The sequence below is a fragment of the Neofelis nebulosa genome, chromosome 8 (assembly GCF_028018385.1).
Source record: "Neofelis nebulosa isolate mNeoNeb1 chromosome 8, mNeoNeb1.pri, whole genome shotgun sequence".
NCBI lineage: Eukaryota > Metazoa > Chordata > Mammalia > Carnivora > Felidae > Neofelis > Neofelis nebulosa.
Genome location: NC_080789.1, coordinates 129,145,841 through 129,164,673, shown reverse-complemented (window position 1 = coordinate 129,164,673; position 18,833 = coordinate 129,145,841). Strand labels below are relative to the sequence as shown.

Below are 18,833 nucleotides of genomic sequence, written 5' to 3'. Positions count from 1 at the left end.
TCTCTGGAGGAGTTAGGAAGACACTACATGGCTAACTCACATAGCAAGAAGGTGGCTTTGAAAAATCACAATGTATGTGTATTCTGCATTAGTTGCATATCTCTCTCTACCACCAGTAGCTCTTCGTCATTCCTCCTACTCTCAACCCTCTGATCGATTAAAAAGTGTTATTATTCAACTAAGAAAAAAGAAGGAAGGAGAGAAAGAAAGAAAGAAAGAAAGAGGAAAGGAAAGAAAAGAAAGGGAGAGAGAGGGGGGAGGGAAGAAGGAAGGAAGGAAGGAAGTCCACTGAAAAGTCCTGGAAAATGGTAGGTACTCAATAAATATTAGCTTTAATTCTTATCTACTGAGCATCCACTAAGTGCCAGGCATTGTGCTGGAACCAGATGTACATAAAGGAAGGAGCCATGGAACAAGAGCTTACAGTCTGGGAGAAGTAGAAACTTGTGGAAATAAATGCAAGAAGTTTCACAAGCGCTTTAATGGAAGTGTGCTCAGAATGTAGTGTGGACATCAAGCAGAAGAGCTCAATTATGGAAAGGAATTTGCTACGGAAAAGCTTATCAAACAAGGTGACCCTGAGTTCAGCTTCCAGGCCCGAGAACAGCTGAAGTCTGTTCTTCAGCAATGAGCTTTTTATTCAGTCTGGGAATTGCAAATAGTTCCTTTTAACCAAAGCACTAGGGGCAAAAGGGATAAAATAATAGGGACTTAACAGGGGAAGTCAAGGCTAAACTGGGTAAGAAGGGACCAGACCAAACCAAAGAGTGGAATTTGAGTGGCAGTGAGAAGCCTGGGTGGTTTGAAACAAGAGAGTCACAGGTGAGATCAGAACAAGTATGGACCCTGGAAGAGCATCACCAACAGTATTTGGGAACCTGTTAGAAATGTAAAATCATGGGGCTCCTGGCTGGCTCAGTTGATCTCAGGGTTGTGAATTCAAGCCCCAGGCTGGGGGTGGAGCCTACTTAAAGTTGTTTTAAAAAACGCAAAATCTCAGGGCACCTGGGTGGCTCAGTTGGTTGGGCGTCCGACTTCGGCTCAGGTCATGATCTCCCGGTCCGTGGGTTTGAGCCCCGCATCAGGCTCTGTGCTGACAGCTCAGAGCCTGGAGACTGCTTCGGATTCTGGGTCTCCCTCTCTCTCTGCTGCCCCTCTCCCGCTCAAGTTCTGTCTCTGTCTCTCTCAAAAATAAACATTAAAGAAACTTTTAAAAAATGCAAAATCATTACTGTAGCCCAGATATGCTGAATTAGAACTCTCCAGCAATCTATTTTAACACACCCTCCAGGGGATTCTGAGTATGAAAGCAATTTGAGTTAGAAAGAGCACTCAGGGGCGCCTGGGTGGCTTGGTCGGTTAAGTGTGCGACTTCGGCTCAGGTCATGATCTCACGGTCCGTGAGTTCGAGCCCCGCGTCGGGCTCTGTGCTGACAGCTCAGAGGCTGGAGCCTGTTTCAGATTCTGTGTCTCCCTCTCTCTCTGCCCCTCCCCTGTTCATGCTCTATCTCTCTCTGTCTCAAAAATAAATAAACGTTAAAAAAAAAAGAAAGAAAGAAAGAGCACTCAGGCAGTCTGGGGCAGGGCATCCCCATAGGAAGCTGCCACAATACTCCAATGGTGTGGAATCATTTATTCACTCAACAAACAGTCCCCTACCAGCTACTGTGTGCCGGTGACTATTCCGAACATTAAAGAGACCGCAGTGAGCAAAGCAGAGACAAACCTATGTAGCAATGCAGTATACGTTCGAGTGGAAATCATTATCTATCATCTATATAGTCCCAGGTGCTGTCCTAAATGGTTTATATTTCTTGTGTCATCCTCAAAACTACCCTATCAGACAGGTACAGTTTTGTCTTCACTTTACAGTTAAGGAACCTGAAGTTCAGTCAATTTGGTTAACAAGATCTCTGTCTTTCTGGAAATCACATTCTTGCAGAAGATAAACAATAAAATTAAGAAATAAAGCAATTTAAACAGTATATGTGGTGGTGATAAGTGCTGTGGACAAAAGAAACACTAGGGGGCGCCTGGGTGGCGCAGTCGGTTAAGCGTCCGACTTCAGCCAGGTCCCGATCTCACGGTCCGTGAGTTCGAGCCCCGCGTCAGGCTCTGGGCTGAGGCTCTGGGCTGAGGCTCGGAGCCTGGAGCCTGTTTCCGATTCTGTGTCTCCCTCTCTCTCTGCCCCTCCCCCGTTCATGCTCTGTCTCTCTCTGTCCCAAAAATAAATAAAAAACGTTGAAAAAAAAAAATTAAAAAAAAAAAAAAAAAAAAAACACTAGGGCATAATAAGGGGTATAGAGAGCATGATGGGAGGAGTGAGCTAGAGAGATGGGGCTGGGAAAACTTCAAGAAGAGGAAGTCAGCCAAGGGGATAAATTGAGCAAGACCATTCCAGGCAGAGGCAAAAGCCACAACTAAGGCCTCAGTGTGGAAGCTAGGCTAGGAACTGCCAGGTCAGCATGGCTGGAATGGAGTGCTCCAGGGCTCCAGAGCAAGGGAAGAGAGAATCTTGTAAGGTTTTGCTGGGTTTTACTTTGCAAGATGGGGAGCCACTGCAGGACACAATCTGAATGATGTTTTAAACGGACTGCACTGATTGTTGCTTTGGGCATAGACGAGGGGAGACAAGAGAGACCTATTGGGGACTATGGCAATAACCAGAGTAGGGGGAAAACGGTGGTGGCTTGGACTCGCTGGGAACAGAAAAGCCAACAATGACGGATAAAGAAGGCAAGGCAAAGAGTGGACTCTGGGACCCATTTACTGAAGGAGGAAAACTGTGGAAGGGGCAGGTTGCGGATGGGGTGCTTAAAGACGGGGACGGGGAGGGGGGGGTCTTGGATAACCAAGTGCATGTTGAATATAGGCTGGGTATACAGGTCTGGAATTCAAAAAGAGATCTGGGCTGAAGAAATAAATTTGGGAGTTATAGGCAAATCGACAGTATTTTAAATAAACAAATAAAGGTAATGATACAGAAAAATCATCTAAGTTACGGGTGTTGTTTTTTGTAGGTTTACTAATTGTCAGGCACCATGCTCTACCCTGTGAATTGGTTAGTTCATTTAATTTCAACAAAATGAAAAGAAGCATGAGACAGACAGGACATATCTACTATCAGGAACCAAAACCGCCAACGGAATTCCGTCTGGGGCTGCAGAGGCAAAGAACACATTCGGCTCCTTACCTCTGCCTGGGATTCAGCCCTTGCAAGCCTCGCACCCTGGGGTCAACCGTGACTCTCCGAACTGGGCCCCCAGCCCAGCCCAGCCCAACCCTCGCACCTGCGCCCAAGGGCCCGCTCGCAGGGGGCGGGGCCGGAGCTCAGCGCTCCGCGTTGCTAGGAGACGCGAGGGTCGCCGAGGCCCCGACAGTTGGCCTCTAGCTGACCAGCCCGCGGATCCTGAGCACCTCCGCGCTCTCCTGCGAGCTCCCGGGAGGGGTGCCTCGGCCTCTCCAGGTCGGTAAGCGAGGGTAACCACGGAGAGCCTTACCCAGCGCGGGGGGGGGGGGGGGGGGGGACACCCGTCCCGAGGGGCCCGAAGGGCCCGCCCCCTCCGCTCCTCCCGTCCCGGCCCCGCCCCGTAAGCCTCGGCTCCGCCCCTTCCGCTCTGGCATGCCCTGTGGTGGCTGAGATTTGTGCTGCTGGCGTCTGTATTCTCCCTTACAGCAATGGTCTTTGAGATTTCTTGAGTGTCAGAATCTTATTTTCCAGTAGCTTCCAGGCCGACCCGCGTTTTCTGGGGCTTGAGGAGCTGCTATTCTGGGGTCTCCTTTCAGAGTTCTGCGGACCAGCCATTTGACCTCCTGTTTCCAGAATTCTTTCTCCGTCTCAGCCTTATGTAGCACATTTACCTTACATACAAACTTGGTGATTTCTGGCAGAAGAAAGGTTTGAGAGGCTGGAGAAGGCAGGTCAGCTGGGGGGGACCCAAAAGGAGTGGCTTTACGCTGAACAAATGCAGATTAGCCCGCCTAGACCATAGACTGCAAAGGCATTTTTGGGAAACCAGTTTTTTCAGCTGACCACCCCCCACAAAAGTGGAGGGAAGGGAGGCATAACTGACGTCAGAAACCTTCTAAATTCTTTTTAACGTTTATTTTTGAGAGAGAGACAGTGTGAACAGGGGAGAGGCAGAGAGAGAAGGAGACAGAATCCGAAGCAGGCTCCACGCTCTGAGTGGTCAGCACAGAGCCCAAGGTAGGGCTCGAGCTCACAGACAGCAAGATCATGACCTGAGCTAGGGTCAGACACTTAACTGACTGAGCCACCCAGGCGCCCCGTCAGAGACCTTCTAATGAGACCTTTTTAAGGTTCCAGAAACAAGCCTAGGGGTGTTTATTGATTGGCTCCTTTGCCCTATGACCGTGCGTCTAAGAGCAGAAAAAATTAAAGTAGGGAAAGAAATGGAAGATTTGGGATGCTAATGCTCTTGGGGTTTTAATACCGCTAAACGGAAAAATCACTTTTCAGAGCAAAAATAGGAAGTGAAAAGGACTTTTGCTTAGAAGAGAGCTTAAGCCTAAATGTCCATCAACTGATGAATGGATAAAGAAATTGTGGTTTATATACACAATGGAATACTACGTGGCAATGAAGAAAGAATGAAATCTGGCCACTTGTAGCAACGTGGATGGAACTGGAGAGTGTTACACTAAGTGAAATAAGTCATGCAGAGAAAGACAGATACCATATGTTTTCACTCTTATGTGGATCCTGAGAAACTTAACAGGAACCCATGGGAGAGGGGATGGGAAAAAAAAAAAAAAAAAAAAAAAAGAGGTTAGAGTGGGAGGGAGCTAAAGCATAAGAGACTCTGAAAAACTGAGAACAAACTGAGGGTTGATGGGGGGTGGGAGGGTGGGGAGGGTGGGTGATGGGTATTGAGGAGGGCACCTTTTGGGATGAGCACTGGGTGTTGTATGGAAACCAATTTGACAATAAATTTCATATATTTAAAAAAAAATAGAAGAGAGCTTAAGATGGTTGGTACATCAAAGGCTTCTACTATTAGATTAGAACCTTAGATCATCCAGGATTTGATATAGCTGATTTTTTTTTAAATACATGTATGAACCTTAATACTGTCTAATAAAATTCAATTTTTACAAAACTAGAAAGTCAGGCATTGCCATTTCCTGTTTCTGTAACTACAACTTAGTATTATGAAGATCAAATCTATTTTATAGTATTTTTTTTTTTGCCACAATTCTCAGCGAAGTAAACCTCTAAATTTCAAAGTGTTGAATGTTGCTAGCGGAATTAATATTACCACTGAACTTCCAAGGATTACTGAAATATTTAATCGAAAAATTGTAAGTTGATCTTTCCCAATTTTAGTTTCATTCTGTTTTTTTAATAAGTAGAAAGTAGTAAGAGAGACAAAAAGGTAGAGGAGGGATTTGCACCACCACTAGATAGTATAGTTTCAGGAGCCACTGGGGTTTCTATTATGCTGAAAATGCATTTATGTTCCCTTTGGCTACTGTGGGAAAACAAAGTTTTGAAATGCCTAATATGTCTAGAAGATGCATATTTCTACTGGGGTGGGGGGTGGGGGAAGGTTACTTCTCCAGTACAACCAAATGCAGCATATTTTCTCCTCTTCTATTGAAAGCATTTTTCTGTTTACAGTTGGCATGATTGCTTTGTTTGAAAGTGACAAAAGATTACATAGATGACATTCAAGAAACTATTTTTTGAATGAATATGAGTAAATAAAAGTGTTTTGTAATGTATCAAAAAGCCAAGCGTAAAGCCAGAATGCCTTGGGGTAAAACAAAGTATGATTGTGCCACAACGGTTAGAAAATGTGCTTCATCTGTAAAAGCAGTATAATACAGCCACTAAATTCATGTAACAAACATGGCTAATTGTGAAAGTATTTTTATACGGTGAATTTGTACCTTTTCTCCTTTTGTTTCTTCGTGTCATTTTGGTATGAAAAAAAGATTATACATAGTCATATATATTAATGGATTATCAGGCTGTATCACATCTGTCCAACTCACTGTTGGTCATATCTAGTGTATTGTGCAGCAAAAAACAGTGAGCCTCCCCATTACAATGAATGGAAACAAAGGGCAAATGTTTTCTTGAAATATGTCACACTGACTGTTTTGTGGGGCATTCCAAATTTTACATAAATTCATACAATAACATAGCAAAGTATTGACTTTAAATACATCATGAACCTAAACCTAATGAATAAAGAAGGGCTAAGTTTTTTAAAAGTCCAGTATTAACAATCCCTTAATTTTCTCTGGTCTCGGCATGTTGGTAATGCACGCTGGGAGAAAACCAAACAAGACTCCTGATATATCCATTTGGGTGGGTGCTACTTTCATCAGAGTGAACTGTGTAACTCAAAGGACTTCATTTTAATTCCTTTAAATCTGGAACTAAGCCCAAACAACTGTGAGAATTCTGGTTTCGGGACAGAATGTAAATGCCATAACTTTTAGAATATTAAGTAAGAACGCAACAAGAATCTACAGGAGGGAGGAAGAAGCATTGGACAAATTCGCTTATTTTTCATAGAAGAATCAGTTGGTACTTGTGTATGATTGACATACAGAGTTCAAGCAAATGACTCTTAGCCTCCTAACAGTCTCCATTAATCTATTTTTATTATGTAGGAGGAACTTTTTAGGCCACATCTTTCACATTGAGGAAATACTTATCTGAAATTCAGTGATTCCATCAAGTTTACTTCCATTTCCTACTTTCCCCTCCCTGTTGAATCCAGGCTGAGCTAAATTTGTTATACTTGTAAGAACATTTACCATAAGACTCTTTTTCATAAAACTTTTAAAGTCTGTTCTTCCAACTCATGCTTAGGATGATACTCACCGATGTTAAGGATGGACACTTCTAACTGATGTGATGATTATTTTGACTTTTCTTTTTTTGGACTTTAATGTATTTCTTGACTTTGTCAACACACAGTAGTTCCCCACCCCCTTATTCAGGTATCTGGGAGATACATCCCCAGACGCCCCAGTGGATGCTGGAAACCAAAGATAATACCAAACCTTGTATATTCTGTTATTTTCCTGTACATACACATCTGTGATACAGTTCAATTTATAAACTAGGCACAGCAAGAGATTAATAACAATAATAAAGTCGAACAATTATTACAATATATTTTAAAAAGTTATGTGAGGGACACCTGGGTGGCTCAGTCGGTTAAGTATCCGACTTCAGCCCAGGTCATGATCTCGCAGTTTGTGAGTTCTAGCCTCACGTTGGGCTCTGTGCTGACAGCTCAGAGCCTGGAGCCTGCTTCAGATTCTGTGTCTCCCTCTCTCTCTGCCCCTGCCCCACTCACATTCTGTCTCTCTCTCTCTCTCTCTCTCTCTCTCTCTCAAAAATAAAAATACACATTAAAAAATACTTTTAAAAAAGCATGTGAATGTGGCCTGTCAAAATATATTTTCCTGTACTCTTTTTTGTGATAATGTAAGATAAACTGCCTATATAATGAGATGAAGCAAGGTGAACGACACAGGCATTGGGATGTAGCGCTAGGCTACCACTGATCTGACATTGCGTCAGAATGAGGACCCTCTGCTTCCAGACCGTTTGACTGCAGAGAGCGAAGCCACAGGTAAGGGGGAACTACTGCAGTGAGTATTTGTCATTGCAATTGAAAAAGTTCAAAAAATAAGAATGGCACCTACTTTATGAGGTCCAATCTGAATGTATTTCAGCCAATGGAAACATATTTTAATAGAAGAATGAATTCAAGGAATCCTGGTGGAAATTCTGGGCACTTTATTTCAGTTAACTGATGCATTTTGGTAATAAGATGACACTGGGAAAACAAATGCAAGATTAGGTCTTTGAAAGGGCCGCCAGGGTGGCTCAGTCGGTTAAGCGTCTGACTTCAGCTCAGGTCATGATCTCATGGTTCGTGAGTTCAAGACCCACCTCAGGCTTTGTGCCAACAGCTCGGAACCTGGAGCCTGCTTCAGATTCTGTGTGTCCCTCATTCTCTCTGCCCTTCCCCCTCTCATGCTCTCTCTCTCTCTCTCAAAAATAAATAAACATTTTAAAAAAATTTTAAAGAAGATTATGTCTTGGGGCGCCTGGGTGGCTCAGTTGGTTAAGCGTCTGACTTCGGTTCAGGTCACGATCTCACAGTTCTTGAGTTCAAGCCCCACAGTTCTTGAGTTCAAGCCTGCTTCAGATTCTGTGTCTCCCTCTCTCTCTGCCCCTCCCTGCTCACTCTCTCTCTCTCAAAAATATATAGACTTAAAAAAATTAAAAAGAAAAGATTATGTCTTTGAAAAACTGACTATAGAAGTTTGGTGAATAGCCAATTACATGCACTAGAGTTGAATGTTTGAACCTCAAAAGCTATTGGTGACTGCTTATTTTGTTGTAAAATCAATGATCTCAGTATCCTAGTCATACAGCTTTCACGGACTTTGTATTCGTCTGTCTCTTCACATCAGGCTGTCGCAGGAGCAGGGGCCCAGTGACCACCTGAGCGAATGGACTAGAGTGACTGGGATGTCTCCAAGTAGTGAAGACATGCAAAAAAGAGGAAACCACTGCTTCCCCGCAAGAAGAATAAGAAGACAGTAAGAAGATTGGTCTTACCTTCCCTTTGCAGGAGAAAGAAAAAGTGGGAGATTCAGTTTTGAATATAATCAAATGGAACAGTGGTGAGATATTTTGACAACCTACTGAGTAGTTGAAAATGAGAGTGTGACTTCAGAAATGTTGTAAACTATTGCCTAGAACACCTGAATTAGTACAGAGCCTTTAGGACATCACACTCTGAATGCGGTTTTATTTGATGAAGAAACAAAAGCAGTTCTCTATGTATCTTTCGGGATTTATTTTATTTCCAAAGTAGAGCATGAATCCTTCTCAATCTTAGAATTGAATGCTTAGAATTTAATATACCTAGTGGGATTCTCCACTTTCCAGTTTTGTTTTTTTTTTTAATTCTACTTTTGTTCATTCTTAAAGGGACTTTCAAAGTTGTCACGGTTATGCTCTGTTAATGTTGTTTTAAACATCTTTCAGAAATAATTGCTAATAAGACTTCTGTAGCCATGGCTAGTTCTGACGCGAAACCAAAATCAGTAAGTCGTGCCAAAAAATGGTCAGAAGAGATAGAAAATCTGTACAGGTTTCAACAAGCAGGATATCGGGATGAAACTGAATATAAACAAGTGAAACAAGTTTCTATGGTAAGATTTCTAGCTAAACCTGAATTCTACATATTTAGTGAAAAGTATTAAAATCCAACAAAGGACCAGAGAATAACTAAAAGGGAGGCCTACTCCAATTCTCTCATTTTACTGATGAGGAGATTGAGGCCCAGAGGAGGATTTTCAGTCAGACTGGAGGCAGAGGTGGTCCCTCAGCATGGGAACATTAAGAACTTTCTACCTCTTATTGAGCAACCATGCTCCGCTAAGTGAATCATTTCTGTAATCCACAAAACTAGAGTCTTTTCCCCTTACTCAGGTAATTCTATTACCAGATATTCAGTTTGTTGTGTGATTATTATTTGTTTCAGGGTTTTTCGTTTTGTTTTGTTTTTAGCACGAGTTATGAAGAGGCTAGATTCTGTTTATTATGGAGATTATAGGTGACAAAAAAAACTATTTGACTCCTGACTTTGGTTGTGCATCACATTCCCACCTCAATAATGTTGTGATTGAGATAAAATCAGATTTCAGAGAACACGAAGAACATCCTTGAAGGGGAAGTCCCACAAAGTGAGAAGGGGATGTGTGATGTAGGGAGGAACACACCTAGTCACTGTATTACTTGCCAATTTTGAAGAGGTCTTGCATTTCACTTTAGTATACATTTATTGCATACAAACTGTCGGGAAGGAGAACATTTCACCCGGATCCTCTTTGTTCTTTTCGCCGGTCTAATCATTAAATTGACACAAGACAGATTAACAGGAGAAAAACTAAATTTCATCTAATTTCATACATATGAGGGCCCCAGAGATACGAGACCCCAAAAGTGACCAAAGCAGGCTGTTTATATACCTTTTAAGACAAAGAATTGATAAATACGTGGAGAAGTAACAAGACAAAGTAGCGGGCTTGAGTACTGATTAGTGGGGAAGCTAAGCCGAATTTGTTTACATTGCCCTGTTGGCCCTGAATTCTCTGTCTGTGGGGATAAGGAGGCCTGTCTACCTCCGGGTGCAGGGGGGGTAGCTTTCACACGCGAGACTTAGTTCCTGCTTTCAGAGGGACAGAGAGGAGACTCAGAGTGCCCTTCGTGCACCGGTTGCGACCTTACCTCCAAACAGTCAGATGCCAAAGTGGCATGTTCTGGCACAGCATATCGCTACCACGTGCACGTTTCTGTGCCAGCTGCTTTAGGAAATAACGAGAGAAGTGAGTACCCGACCTGAAGAAATGGAGGCGGCTAGTAGGAAGAGAACCAGATTTGGAATCTATCTGTCCAGGGTCTGCATCCGGGCTCTGTGTCTCATAAACTGGGTAATCCTGAACAAGGTTCTTAACTTGGTTCTTAACAGTAGAATGGTGACGGCAGTGCCCTCTTTAGAAAACAGTCACAGGGGGGCGCCTGGGGGGGCGCAGTCGGTTGAGCGTCCGACTTCAGCCGGGTCACGATCTCGCGGTCCGTGAGTTCGAGCCCCGCGTCGGGCTGTGGGCTGACGGCTGGGAGCCCGGAGCCTGTTTCCGATTCTGTGTCTCCCTCTCTCTCTGCCCCTCCCCCGTTCATGCTCTGTCTCTCTCTGTCCCAAAAATAAATTTAAAACGTTGAAAAAAAAAATTAAAAAAAAAAAAAAGAAAAAGAAAACAGTCACAGGTATGAAATGAAATCATGTGTTTGAAGTGCCTGACATTGTAGGGCTTAATAATTTGTTGAGTGAATGAATGCTAAGTGTTTAATGAATTATGGCTTTTATTATTCTTATAATCTTGGAGTCGAAGATTAAAAATGATAAGAACAGTCAAACTTTCTGCAAGTCAAAATATGCATACCTTTAAAAAGGAAGCACAAGAATTTCGAGGAAGACAAAATCGCTTCCTTTGGGGGACCATCCTCCAAAATGGTTCCATGTCCCTAGAGACATTTGCAGAAGGCCTTGAAGGTCAGACAGGATGGTAACTGAAGGCTTGCCTCGATTGGCATGTCTCTACCAGCATACGGAGGTCTGAAGAATTTGAGCAGAGTTCTCTTTCCTCACCTGAAGCACATGTCCTTTTGGGACACATACGCTATTAGAGCTTATTGACCTCCCTAGCTAGTCCTGAGGACCATGCCACTCTGTTCTAGTCACAAAAGTGAAGCCTTCCTAGGCTGAATGGGAATCAGCAAGGCCAAGAAGAAAAAATTATAAAATACCAAAGGAGTATTTAAAATGACTAGAGGTTGATGAGCACAGAACCAGCACAGCTGTTTGGAGGCTCATCCCATATACAGTGGCTATTTCTTAACTGAATGAGATGGTTTGGGGGAACCTAGTAAGTGAAACATAACCTGCTCCTGGCCCCAAGAGGAAGAGAGTTATAATGACGTCTTGAGAACACCCTCCTTTCTCTGCTGGGGACAATGGAGGCTATGAAAAACAAGCTTTACCTAGTAACAGGAAGCATTGATTTTTTTCCTATACTGTATGTCCGAAAGCCCGCCAAGGTTTATCAGCTCTGCTGCTACCTATTTTTGCTAATTCTTAAATAAACGAGACAACAGCAGAAAATGAAGATGCACTACTAGAAAATAAAGGCAGGCATTCCTTTGGATTCATGATGTTTTCCTATTCCAATGGAAACATGTGACTTACGGGTGGGGCCAATGAGAAGTGATGAGCTGCCTGTAGAGACGGAGGTGAAGAAGAGGGTTTGATAATCTAAACCACAACGCCTGAATAATCAGCTTTTGACAACGATAGAGTAGATCTTACAGAATCCGGAAGAAACATACAAACCATGACCGCAATGCACTGACCCGATCGAGAAAGCAGAACGTGAATTTGGAGAGGAAGCGGAGAAAGATGTCCCATTAGGTCAAGCCAGATGATAAAGTAAGCAAGGCAATATGGCATCTGAGAAAGAATAGGGGGGAGGGGCGGTAAGAAAAGATAGGTGAAAATCAAAACCATGACCTCAAATTTCTATGAAAAAATGGGTTTCAAGCCGAACTTGTGAGGTGGACGTGAGGAATGCATATGCACCCTGCGGTACCGAGAATCTGGCTGCTTCCATTTGACATTGCTGTGCTGTCAATGTCCAGCACCAGAGTGGAGCCTGAGCCTAATCTCCTCCTCAGGCATTACTTTTAGAAGTCAGGACGTAGTACTGTCTGAGATAACTTGTAAACCTAAGAAAAATAAAGTTTAGAGTATTTTGAATGTTTCATCTTGGCCACTGAGTAGAAATTTAAATCTAGAAATTGGGATCTAGAGAGAGGCACCCAATTAGTTGTTTTGCAGTAAAGGGATGCAACTTATGATGTGTCTGAGGTGTGTATAATACTGTCTCGAGAAATCAAGTATTTTTAGATTTAACTTTATGCTTTAACTCTTGGAGGTGAAGTATACTGCTAACTATTTGACAGTAAAATACTGTATCAAAATAAAACCAGCGTCCCAGTGTTTGTCTTCTGGTTTCTGTTGTGCAGGTAGATCGCTGGCCAGAGACCGGATACGTGAAGAAACTTCAGAGAAGGGACAATACTTTCTATTACTACAACAAACAGAGGGAATGCGATGACAAGGAAGTCCACAAAGTGAAAATTTATGCTTACTAGCCTTTGTTCTCTGTGTTACTCGTCCCTACTTTTTAAGAATTCATTGTTACGTTCTACATGATGTAAATGTCATTTCACAAAATAATTCAAAATGCAGACTTCAGTCGAATGTTTTGAAACACAAAAGCCATGAAACCTGGTATCAATCATCCTGTTCTATTCCAAAATATAATTGCAGGAACATTAAAATTGTGCCTGTCTTGGGGCGCCTGGGTGGCGCAGTCGGTTAAGCGTCCGACTTCAGCCAGGTCACGATCTCGCAGTCCGTGAGTTCGAGCCCCGCGTCAGGCTCTGGGCCGATGGCTCGGAGCCTGGAGCCTGTTTCCGATTCTGTGTCTCCCTCTCTCTCTGCCCCTCCCCCGTTCATGCTCTGTCTCTCTCTGTCCCAAAAATAAATTAAAAAAAACGTTGAAAAAAAAAAAAATTTAAAAAAAATTGTGCCTGTCTTGGTCCTGTTCTTCCAACTATATTAGCTGAGGAAGAGTCACCATTAGGCACAGAAGAAGCCAGCCCCATTCGAAACCACTCCAGTGCCTCCGCTAGTATGTTAATGTACTCCACACTCCCCCCCCACCCCACCCCCAGCCTTTACCACGTGCCAAGACCACTCCTTTGAATCGTCAGATCTGTGTCTTGTGGCCTGAGGGCTTTCTCTCGTCTCTAGAGTCCTTTGCATCTTGCTGAGTAGACTGGAAATGGCCTGGGAGCAGCCCTCAACCAATGACTGATGGGGAGGCGGTGGATAAGAGCCCCAGCCACCTGGTACCTCAGAGGAACCCATCTGAGGGGTGTGTTTTACACCAGCACCCAGCCTCCCAGCAGGACAAAGCTTCGGTCGCAGGCAGCAATATCTGACTGTCTCACGTAGTCTATTGGCTGTTTCCCTTCCTTCCTGCTCCCCACACTGCCTGCCAGGGGTTCCTTTCCTCCTGAATCAGCTCCTTGTACCTGGAGCCTCGTGCTAGGGTCGGCTTCTGGGTTCCCAATCTAGACATCTTCTGTTTGGGTTTTTTAAATTTTTAACTTAAATTCTAATTAGTTAACGTACGGTGCAATATTGGTTTCAGAAGTAGAATGCAGTGATTCATTGCTGACAGACAACAGTCAGTGCTCATCGTAACAAGTGTCCTCCTTAATGACCATCATCCATCTAGCCCAGTCCCCATCTCCCTCCCTCCATCAGTCCTCAGTTTGCTCTCTATTGTGAAGAGTCTCTTATGGTTTGTTTCCCTCTCTCTTTTTTCCTTTTTCCCACATGTTCATCTGTTTTGTTTCTTAAGTTCCACATGTAAGTGAAATCATACGGTGTGTGTCTTTCTCTACTTACTTCACTTAGCATAATACACACTAGCTCCATCCACATCACTGCAAATGGCAAGATTTCATTTTTTTTTAGAAAGCGAGAGAGGGCGTAAGCAGAGGAGAGAGGCAGAGTGGGGAGAGGGAGGGAGGGAGGGTGGGAGGGAGGGAGAGAGGGAGAGAGAGAGAGAGAGAGAGAGAGAGAGAGAGAGAGAATCTTAAGCAGGCTCCGTGCTCAGTGAAGAATCCAATGTGGGGCTCGATCTCATGACTGTGAGATCATGACCCAAGCCAAAATCGAGAGTCAAACACTTAAACACTTAACTGACTGAGCCACCCAGGCGCCCCTTGATTTCTTTTGGGTGGGTAATATTCCAGTGTGTGTGTGTGTGTGTGTGTGTGTGTGTGTGTGTGTGTGCGTGCGCGCACGTGCATATACATATATATGTATAAAATATATATACATTATATATATATAATTTTTTTAAGATATAGAAGCCCAGAGGGGCCATGTGATTTCCTCCAGTGTGCTTAATTTAATTTTTTTTTTTTTGATGTTTATTTATTTTTGAAAGACAGAGGATGAGCATGGGAGGGGCAGAGAGAGAGAGGGAGACACAGAATCCAAAGCAGGCTCCAGGCTCTGAGCTGTCTGCACAGAGCCCAACTTGGGGCTTGAACTCATGAACCACGAGATCATGACCTGAGCCGAAGTGGGACACTTAACCAGCTGAGCCCCCAGGCACCCCTCTCCCTCTGAAGGGTGAGCTCTCTGAGAGTAAGGCTTTGCTTTCTCCCCTGCTGGATTCCACAGAGTACAGAATATGGGGTCTGACAGGCCCCATACAGACTGTTCTCAAATGAGGGAACTGACTGCCGGCTTCACACACATCCTCCTCCCTGCTTCGGGCCCCCACTTCTCTGTCTGGCACCCCCTGACCGTCCCCATCAGCTTGCAGAAGAGGGGCTGGGACCCCTCCATGACTTGGCCCCCTAAACAGGCTCTCAGCAAGAAGAGCGGTCGTCAGGAGCCACCTGCCACGTCCTGCAGCAAGTCAGATGCCCGTTGGTGCCTCCTCCCCGCAAGTCCTGGGGACCCTCGGGCCCCCTTGTCACAGGGAAGAGTTTAGAGCCGGCAGGAGAAGCGTCTCCTACCCTTCCCAGATCGGGGGATTTCTCCTGCCTCCAGTTCCTACGTTTCGCTTTGAATTGCCTCCCTCTGGTCTGGGTTTTGTCCTAGTGTCTTGACCCCAGATCCTTTCCTCTCTGCAGGGATGACTCTTTTGGATGGTGTGTTGGGCTCTTTAATTCAGAGCGTCTTTTCCCCCAGAGATACTGTTCCTCCCATTCCCCATGGCCCGTGCGCAGCCTGCAGACTGAGGTCCCCCTAATTCCCAAGCGTTGGCAGCTTCCAGGAGACCATGACCGAGCGCAGGCTTGCTCCTTGAGGGCGAGACTGGATACCAAGCCCACGGCGTGTAACGTGGGGGTGCTGCTAAAGAGATGGGAAACACTGGTAGACCCTTGTGATGGCTAATTTTATGTGTCAACTTGCCTGGGCCACGAGATGCCCAGACATTTGGTCAAACATTATTTGGGGCATGTCTGGGAGGGTGTTTTTGGATGAGACTAACATTTGAAATGGTAGAATGAGTCAAGTAGATCACTCTCCCTAATGTGGGTGGGCCTCATCCAATCAGGTGAAGGTCTAAAAGGAACAAAAAGGCACTCCCTCCCCTTTCCCTGTGAGTAAGGGGGAACTCTTGTTTCACTAGGCACATGGGTCTTTGTCTTTGAGTTGGAACCACACCATAGGCTCTCCTGGGTGTTCAGATTGCCAGCTGCTAATCTTGGCACCTGCCAGCCACCATAAACACCCAACCAATTCCTTATAGGAAATTCCTTATATCTCCCATTGATTGTATCTCTGGAGAACCCTGCCTAATACATAACCTTCCCGCCCAGAACCCACAGTCCAGTTCAGAAGGTAACAAACACACGATGAAGTGAGTCACAGCCCAGCAGCACATTATTTGATACCAAAACATGGATAGAAAAAAGATGAATTCCATAGACTGGTGACATTAGGGGAAGGTTTTGGGAAGTGTGGGCATGACTCTTGAAGGACAAATCTGAGCGGAACAGAGCCTAGTCACAGGTACAGAGTTTCCCGGGCCTCACCAAGAAAGCCTCACAATGGGTCGGGTGGCACCTTGGAGGGAAGCAATAATGGCTTTTTGATGTTTGTGTCCAGTGCTTAGCACAATGCCTGACACAGGGTAAGTGCTCACTAAATGTTTGCTGAATGAATCAAGGAAAGAAGATAATTGGGACAGCTGCCATATTGAGAGCTGCCATGGATAAATTTAGACTGACAAAAGACTGTAAAGGGACGTCGAAGAGGGTACTTATCTATAGGAAAACGTGCAATCAGATTGCACAGCAGTGGTAGCAGTGGTATATATATAAAAAAAAGTAGTATCTAAGACAGACAGACCCAGCTTTCTGGGTCAAAGGCTGCTCTAGCAGGCATTCAGCCGTTGATGGTAACAGCTGAGGAGCAGAGGGTCACCACTGAATTTCTAAAAGTGTCATTGCCTCCTTCGGTCTCCAACCTGATTCTTCTGGGGCATTTCTGCACGTAGCTTTTAGGTAGTGCTGGCAACCCTCTCTCCTGGGCCACATGTCCATCGTCCATCCCGGGGTCTCACACATCCACACAACCTCAGCCCTGCCCAAGGTCATTACTGAATTCGGTGCGGAGACCAAGCTCCCTTCCTTCTATGGCATCTTTTGGTGTTGAGCTAATGAGCACTCAGGATTTCACCTGCAGTATGAAATCACCCCATAGCTTTATCAAGGGCACAAGAACAGTTTTAAAGACAAACAGAAAGGATCTTGGAGCAGCCCAGTCTTCCTATGGTTTAGTTATAGAAAAGCCTCCTCATGATAATCTTACTTGAAGAGGAATCAAGAATAAGGCTGCGTTCTTTTGCTTTGGGATGAGTGGCTCTTCAGAGACGTGTCAATACGTCATCTGAATGTTACCTCAAGTGTGTTTCCTCTTCCCTGTGGGGGACGCACATCTGAGTGCCTGAGGGCCAATTTGGATCCTGTTATCTTCCTTGCTCCCTCCAGTGCTACTGACTGTCCCTGAAGAGGACATTGCCCCAAGCCTTCCACAGCCTCTGTCCTCCCTGCCGCCACGCTCGGCCTGGCTGCGTCTCCTCCCTTCCAGAGGACTGCAAGAGTGTCTCCTCCGCTTGGCCAACCTCCACTCCACTCAGCCAGAGTGCAAAACTGAAACGCGACTCGTTTACAAGACTCTTCAGAAGTTCCCTATCATTCTCAAGATGAGGCTCAATGGGGGGCGCCTGGGTGGCGCAGTCGGTTAAGCGTCCGACTTCAGCCAGGTCACGATCTCGCGGTCCGTGAGTTCGAGCCCCGCGTCAGGCTCTGGGCTGATGGCTCGGAGCCTGGAGCCTGTTTCCGATTCTGTGTCTCCCTCTCTCTCTGCCCCTCCCCCATTCATGCTCTGTCTCTCTCTGTCCCAAAAATAAATAAAAAACGTTGAAAAAAAAAATTAAAAAAAAAAAAAAAAGTGGCCTGACTGAGCCACCCAGGCGCCCCCCTGACATGTTCTTAGAGCATTTTTATTTAGGCACTCATCATGCTCTGTCATACAAGTCTGTTTTCTTATCCAGCCTGCCCACCCCCTTCCCGGGCAAGACTGTGAACTCATGGAGGCAGAAACCTACAAGGGTCTGTCTTGGCATCTCTTAGCACTGTAGTTCTAGAATGAGTGGATGGATGGACAAATGGATGAATAATACCTTCTACTAATGACTAACAAAATAGTCATTTTAGTCTATAGTCTGACTATAACAGACTATAGACTAACAGAGCCCTATGATATAAAGGTAGGAATCATTTATTACCAGAATAAACTGGGAAATACTGGGTACATGTTTTTTTCTTTTTTTTCATTCGGAAGCAATACATGTTTATTGAAGAACATTTAGGAAATTACCTTGAGTAGGGAAATCAAAAGTCACCTGTGGCTCTATGTTTACACACAAAATATAACTTTGGTGTTTCTCTTTCTATCAATATTTTAGGCTCAGAAATTCTCACAGTAACCCAAGATGGCCCAGAGAGATGTAGGTCACAGGGCTAAATCTTAGAGCCAGGATAAGGACCCAGGCATCTTGCTTCAAAGCCCTCCCTTACACCATTTCTGTCCCTCTTAAGCTATAGCTACCTAGACTCACGGCTTTGAAAGAAAACATACTTTAATTGTGCTATGTTTATTTTGCTATGTTATGTCTTGCACAGAACAATTTTTAGTGGTTTACCTAAGTTCCTCTCACTTTTGCACATAATCTGTAACAATGATGAAAACTGTTTACACTAATGAAAACCACCAAGAAGGCCATCTGGTTACCTATTTCTGGCTACCGCCCAGCACGTTCAGGCTACAGCCTCATTGCCCTGAAGGTGATGGGCAGTTTGCAAATGTCCTCACAGGAGACCTGAACACGGCAATCCATTCAAGATGAAAATCACCTCACAGAGAATTCTGTAACTTGATGCATTAGATTTCTCACTAGTGTCATTTCTGGCACAAGAAGTGACTTCTGAAGTGGTTTTCAGATGTGAAAGTCAACATGTTCTTAAATTCAGAGAAGTGAATTCAGAGAAGTAAATCTAGCCCTAGATTTCTCTTTCTCATGAAAAACAACTTCCTTCATTCCGATAC

At 44.5% G+C, this 18,833-nt stretch overlaps 2 protein-coding genes across 7 annotated transcripts in view; one reads left to right on the top strand and one right to left on the bottom strand.

Moving 5' to 3' along the window:
- DCLRE1C (DNA cross-link repair 1C) overlaps positions 1 to 3,299 on the bottom strand; it is a 50,536-nt gene extending 47,237 nt beyond the window's left edge. For all 3 annotated transcript variants that reach the window (XM_058681840.1, XM_058681845.1, XM_058681842.1), the window contains exon 1: positions 3,194 to 3,299. The gene's annotated coding sequence lies outside the window, so the exon portion shown is untranslated. The remainder of the gene's footprint in view (positions 1 to 3,193) is intronic.
- Positions 3,300 to 3,344: 45 nt separating this feature from the next.
- MEIG1 (meiosis/spermiogenesis associated 1) lies at positions 3,345 to 12,967 on the top strand. 4 transcript variants are annotated; one of them, XM_058681861.1, is made up of 4 exons: positions 3,345 to 3,466; positions 8,470 to 8,598; positions 9,050 to 9,216; positions 12,647 to 12,967. In XM_058681861.1, the coding sequence occupies exons 3-4, from the start codon at positions 9,079 to 9,081 to the stop codon at positions 12,773 to 12,775; spliced, it is 267 nt and encodes an 88-aa protein (XP_058537844.1). In that variant the 5' UTR covers positions 3,345 to 3,466; positions 8,470 to 8,598; positions 9,050 to 9,078; the 3' UTR covers positions 12,776 to 12,967. The 4 variants fall into 4 exon arrangements, 3 of the variants coding, with proteins under 3 accessions (XP_058537844.1, XP_058537842.1, XP_058537843.1); XM_058681859.1 differs by having other exon boundaries at positions 3,346 to 3,466; positions 8,470 to 8,682; XM_058681860.1 differs by lacking the exon at positions 3,345 to 3,466 and adding an exon at positions 4,116 to 4,207 and having other exon boundaries at positions 8,470 to 8,682.
- The last annotated feature ends 5,866 nt before the right edge of the window (positions 12,968 to 18,833 follow it).

What these genes read in the sequence shown, in the direction of transcription:
- MEIG1 (XM_058681861.1), top strand. Translation starts at nt 9,079, where the DNA reads ATGGCTAGTTCTGACGCGAAACCAAAATCAGTAAGTCGTGCCAAAAAA. An exon ending in AAGTGAAACAAGTTTCTATG is followed by an intron (nt 9,217 to 12,646) that starts GTAAGATTTCTA and finishes TCTGTTGTGCAG; the next exon opens with GTAGATCGCTGGCCAGAGAC.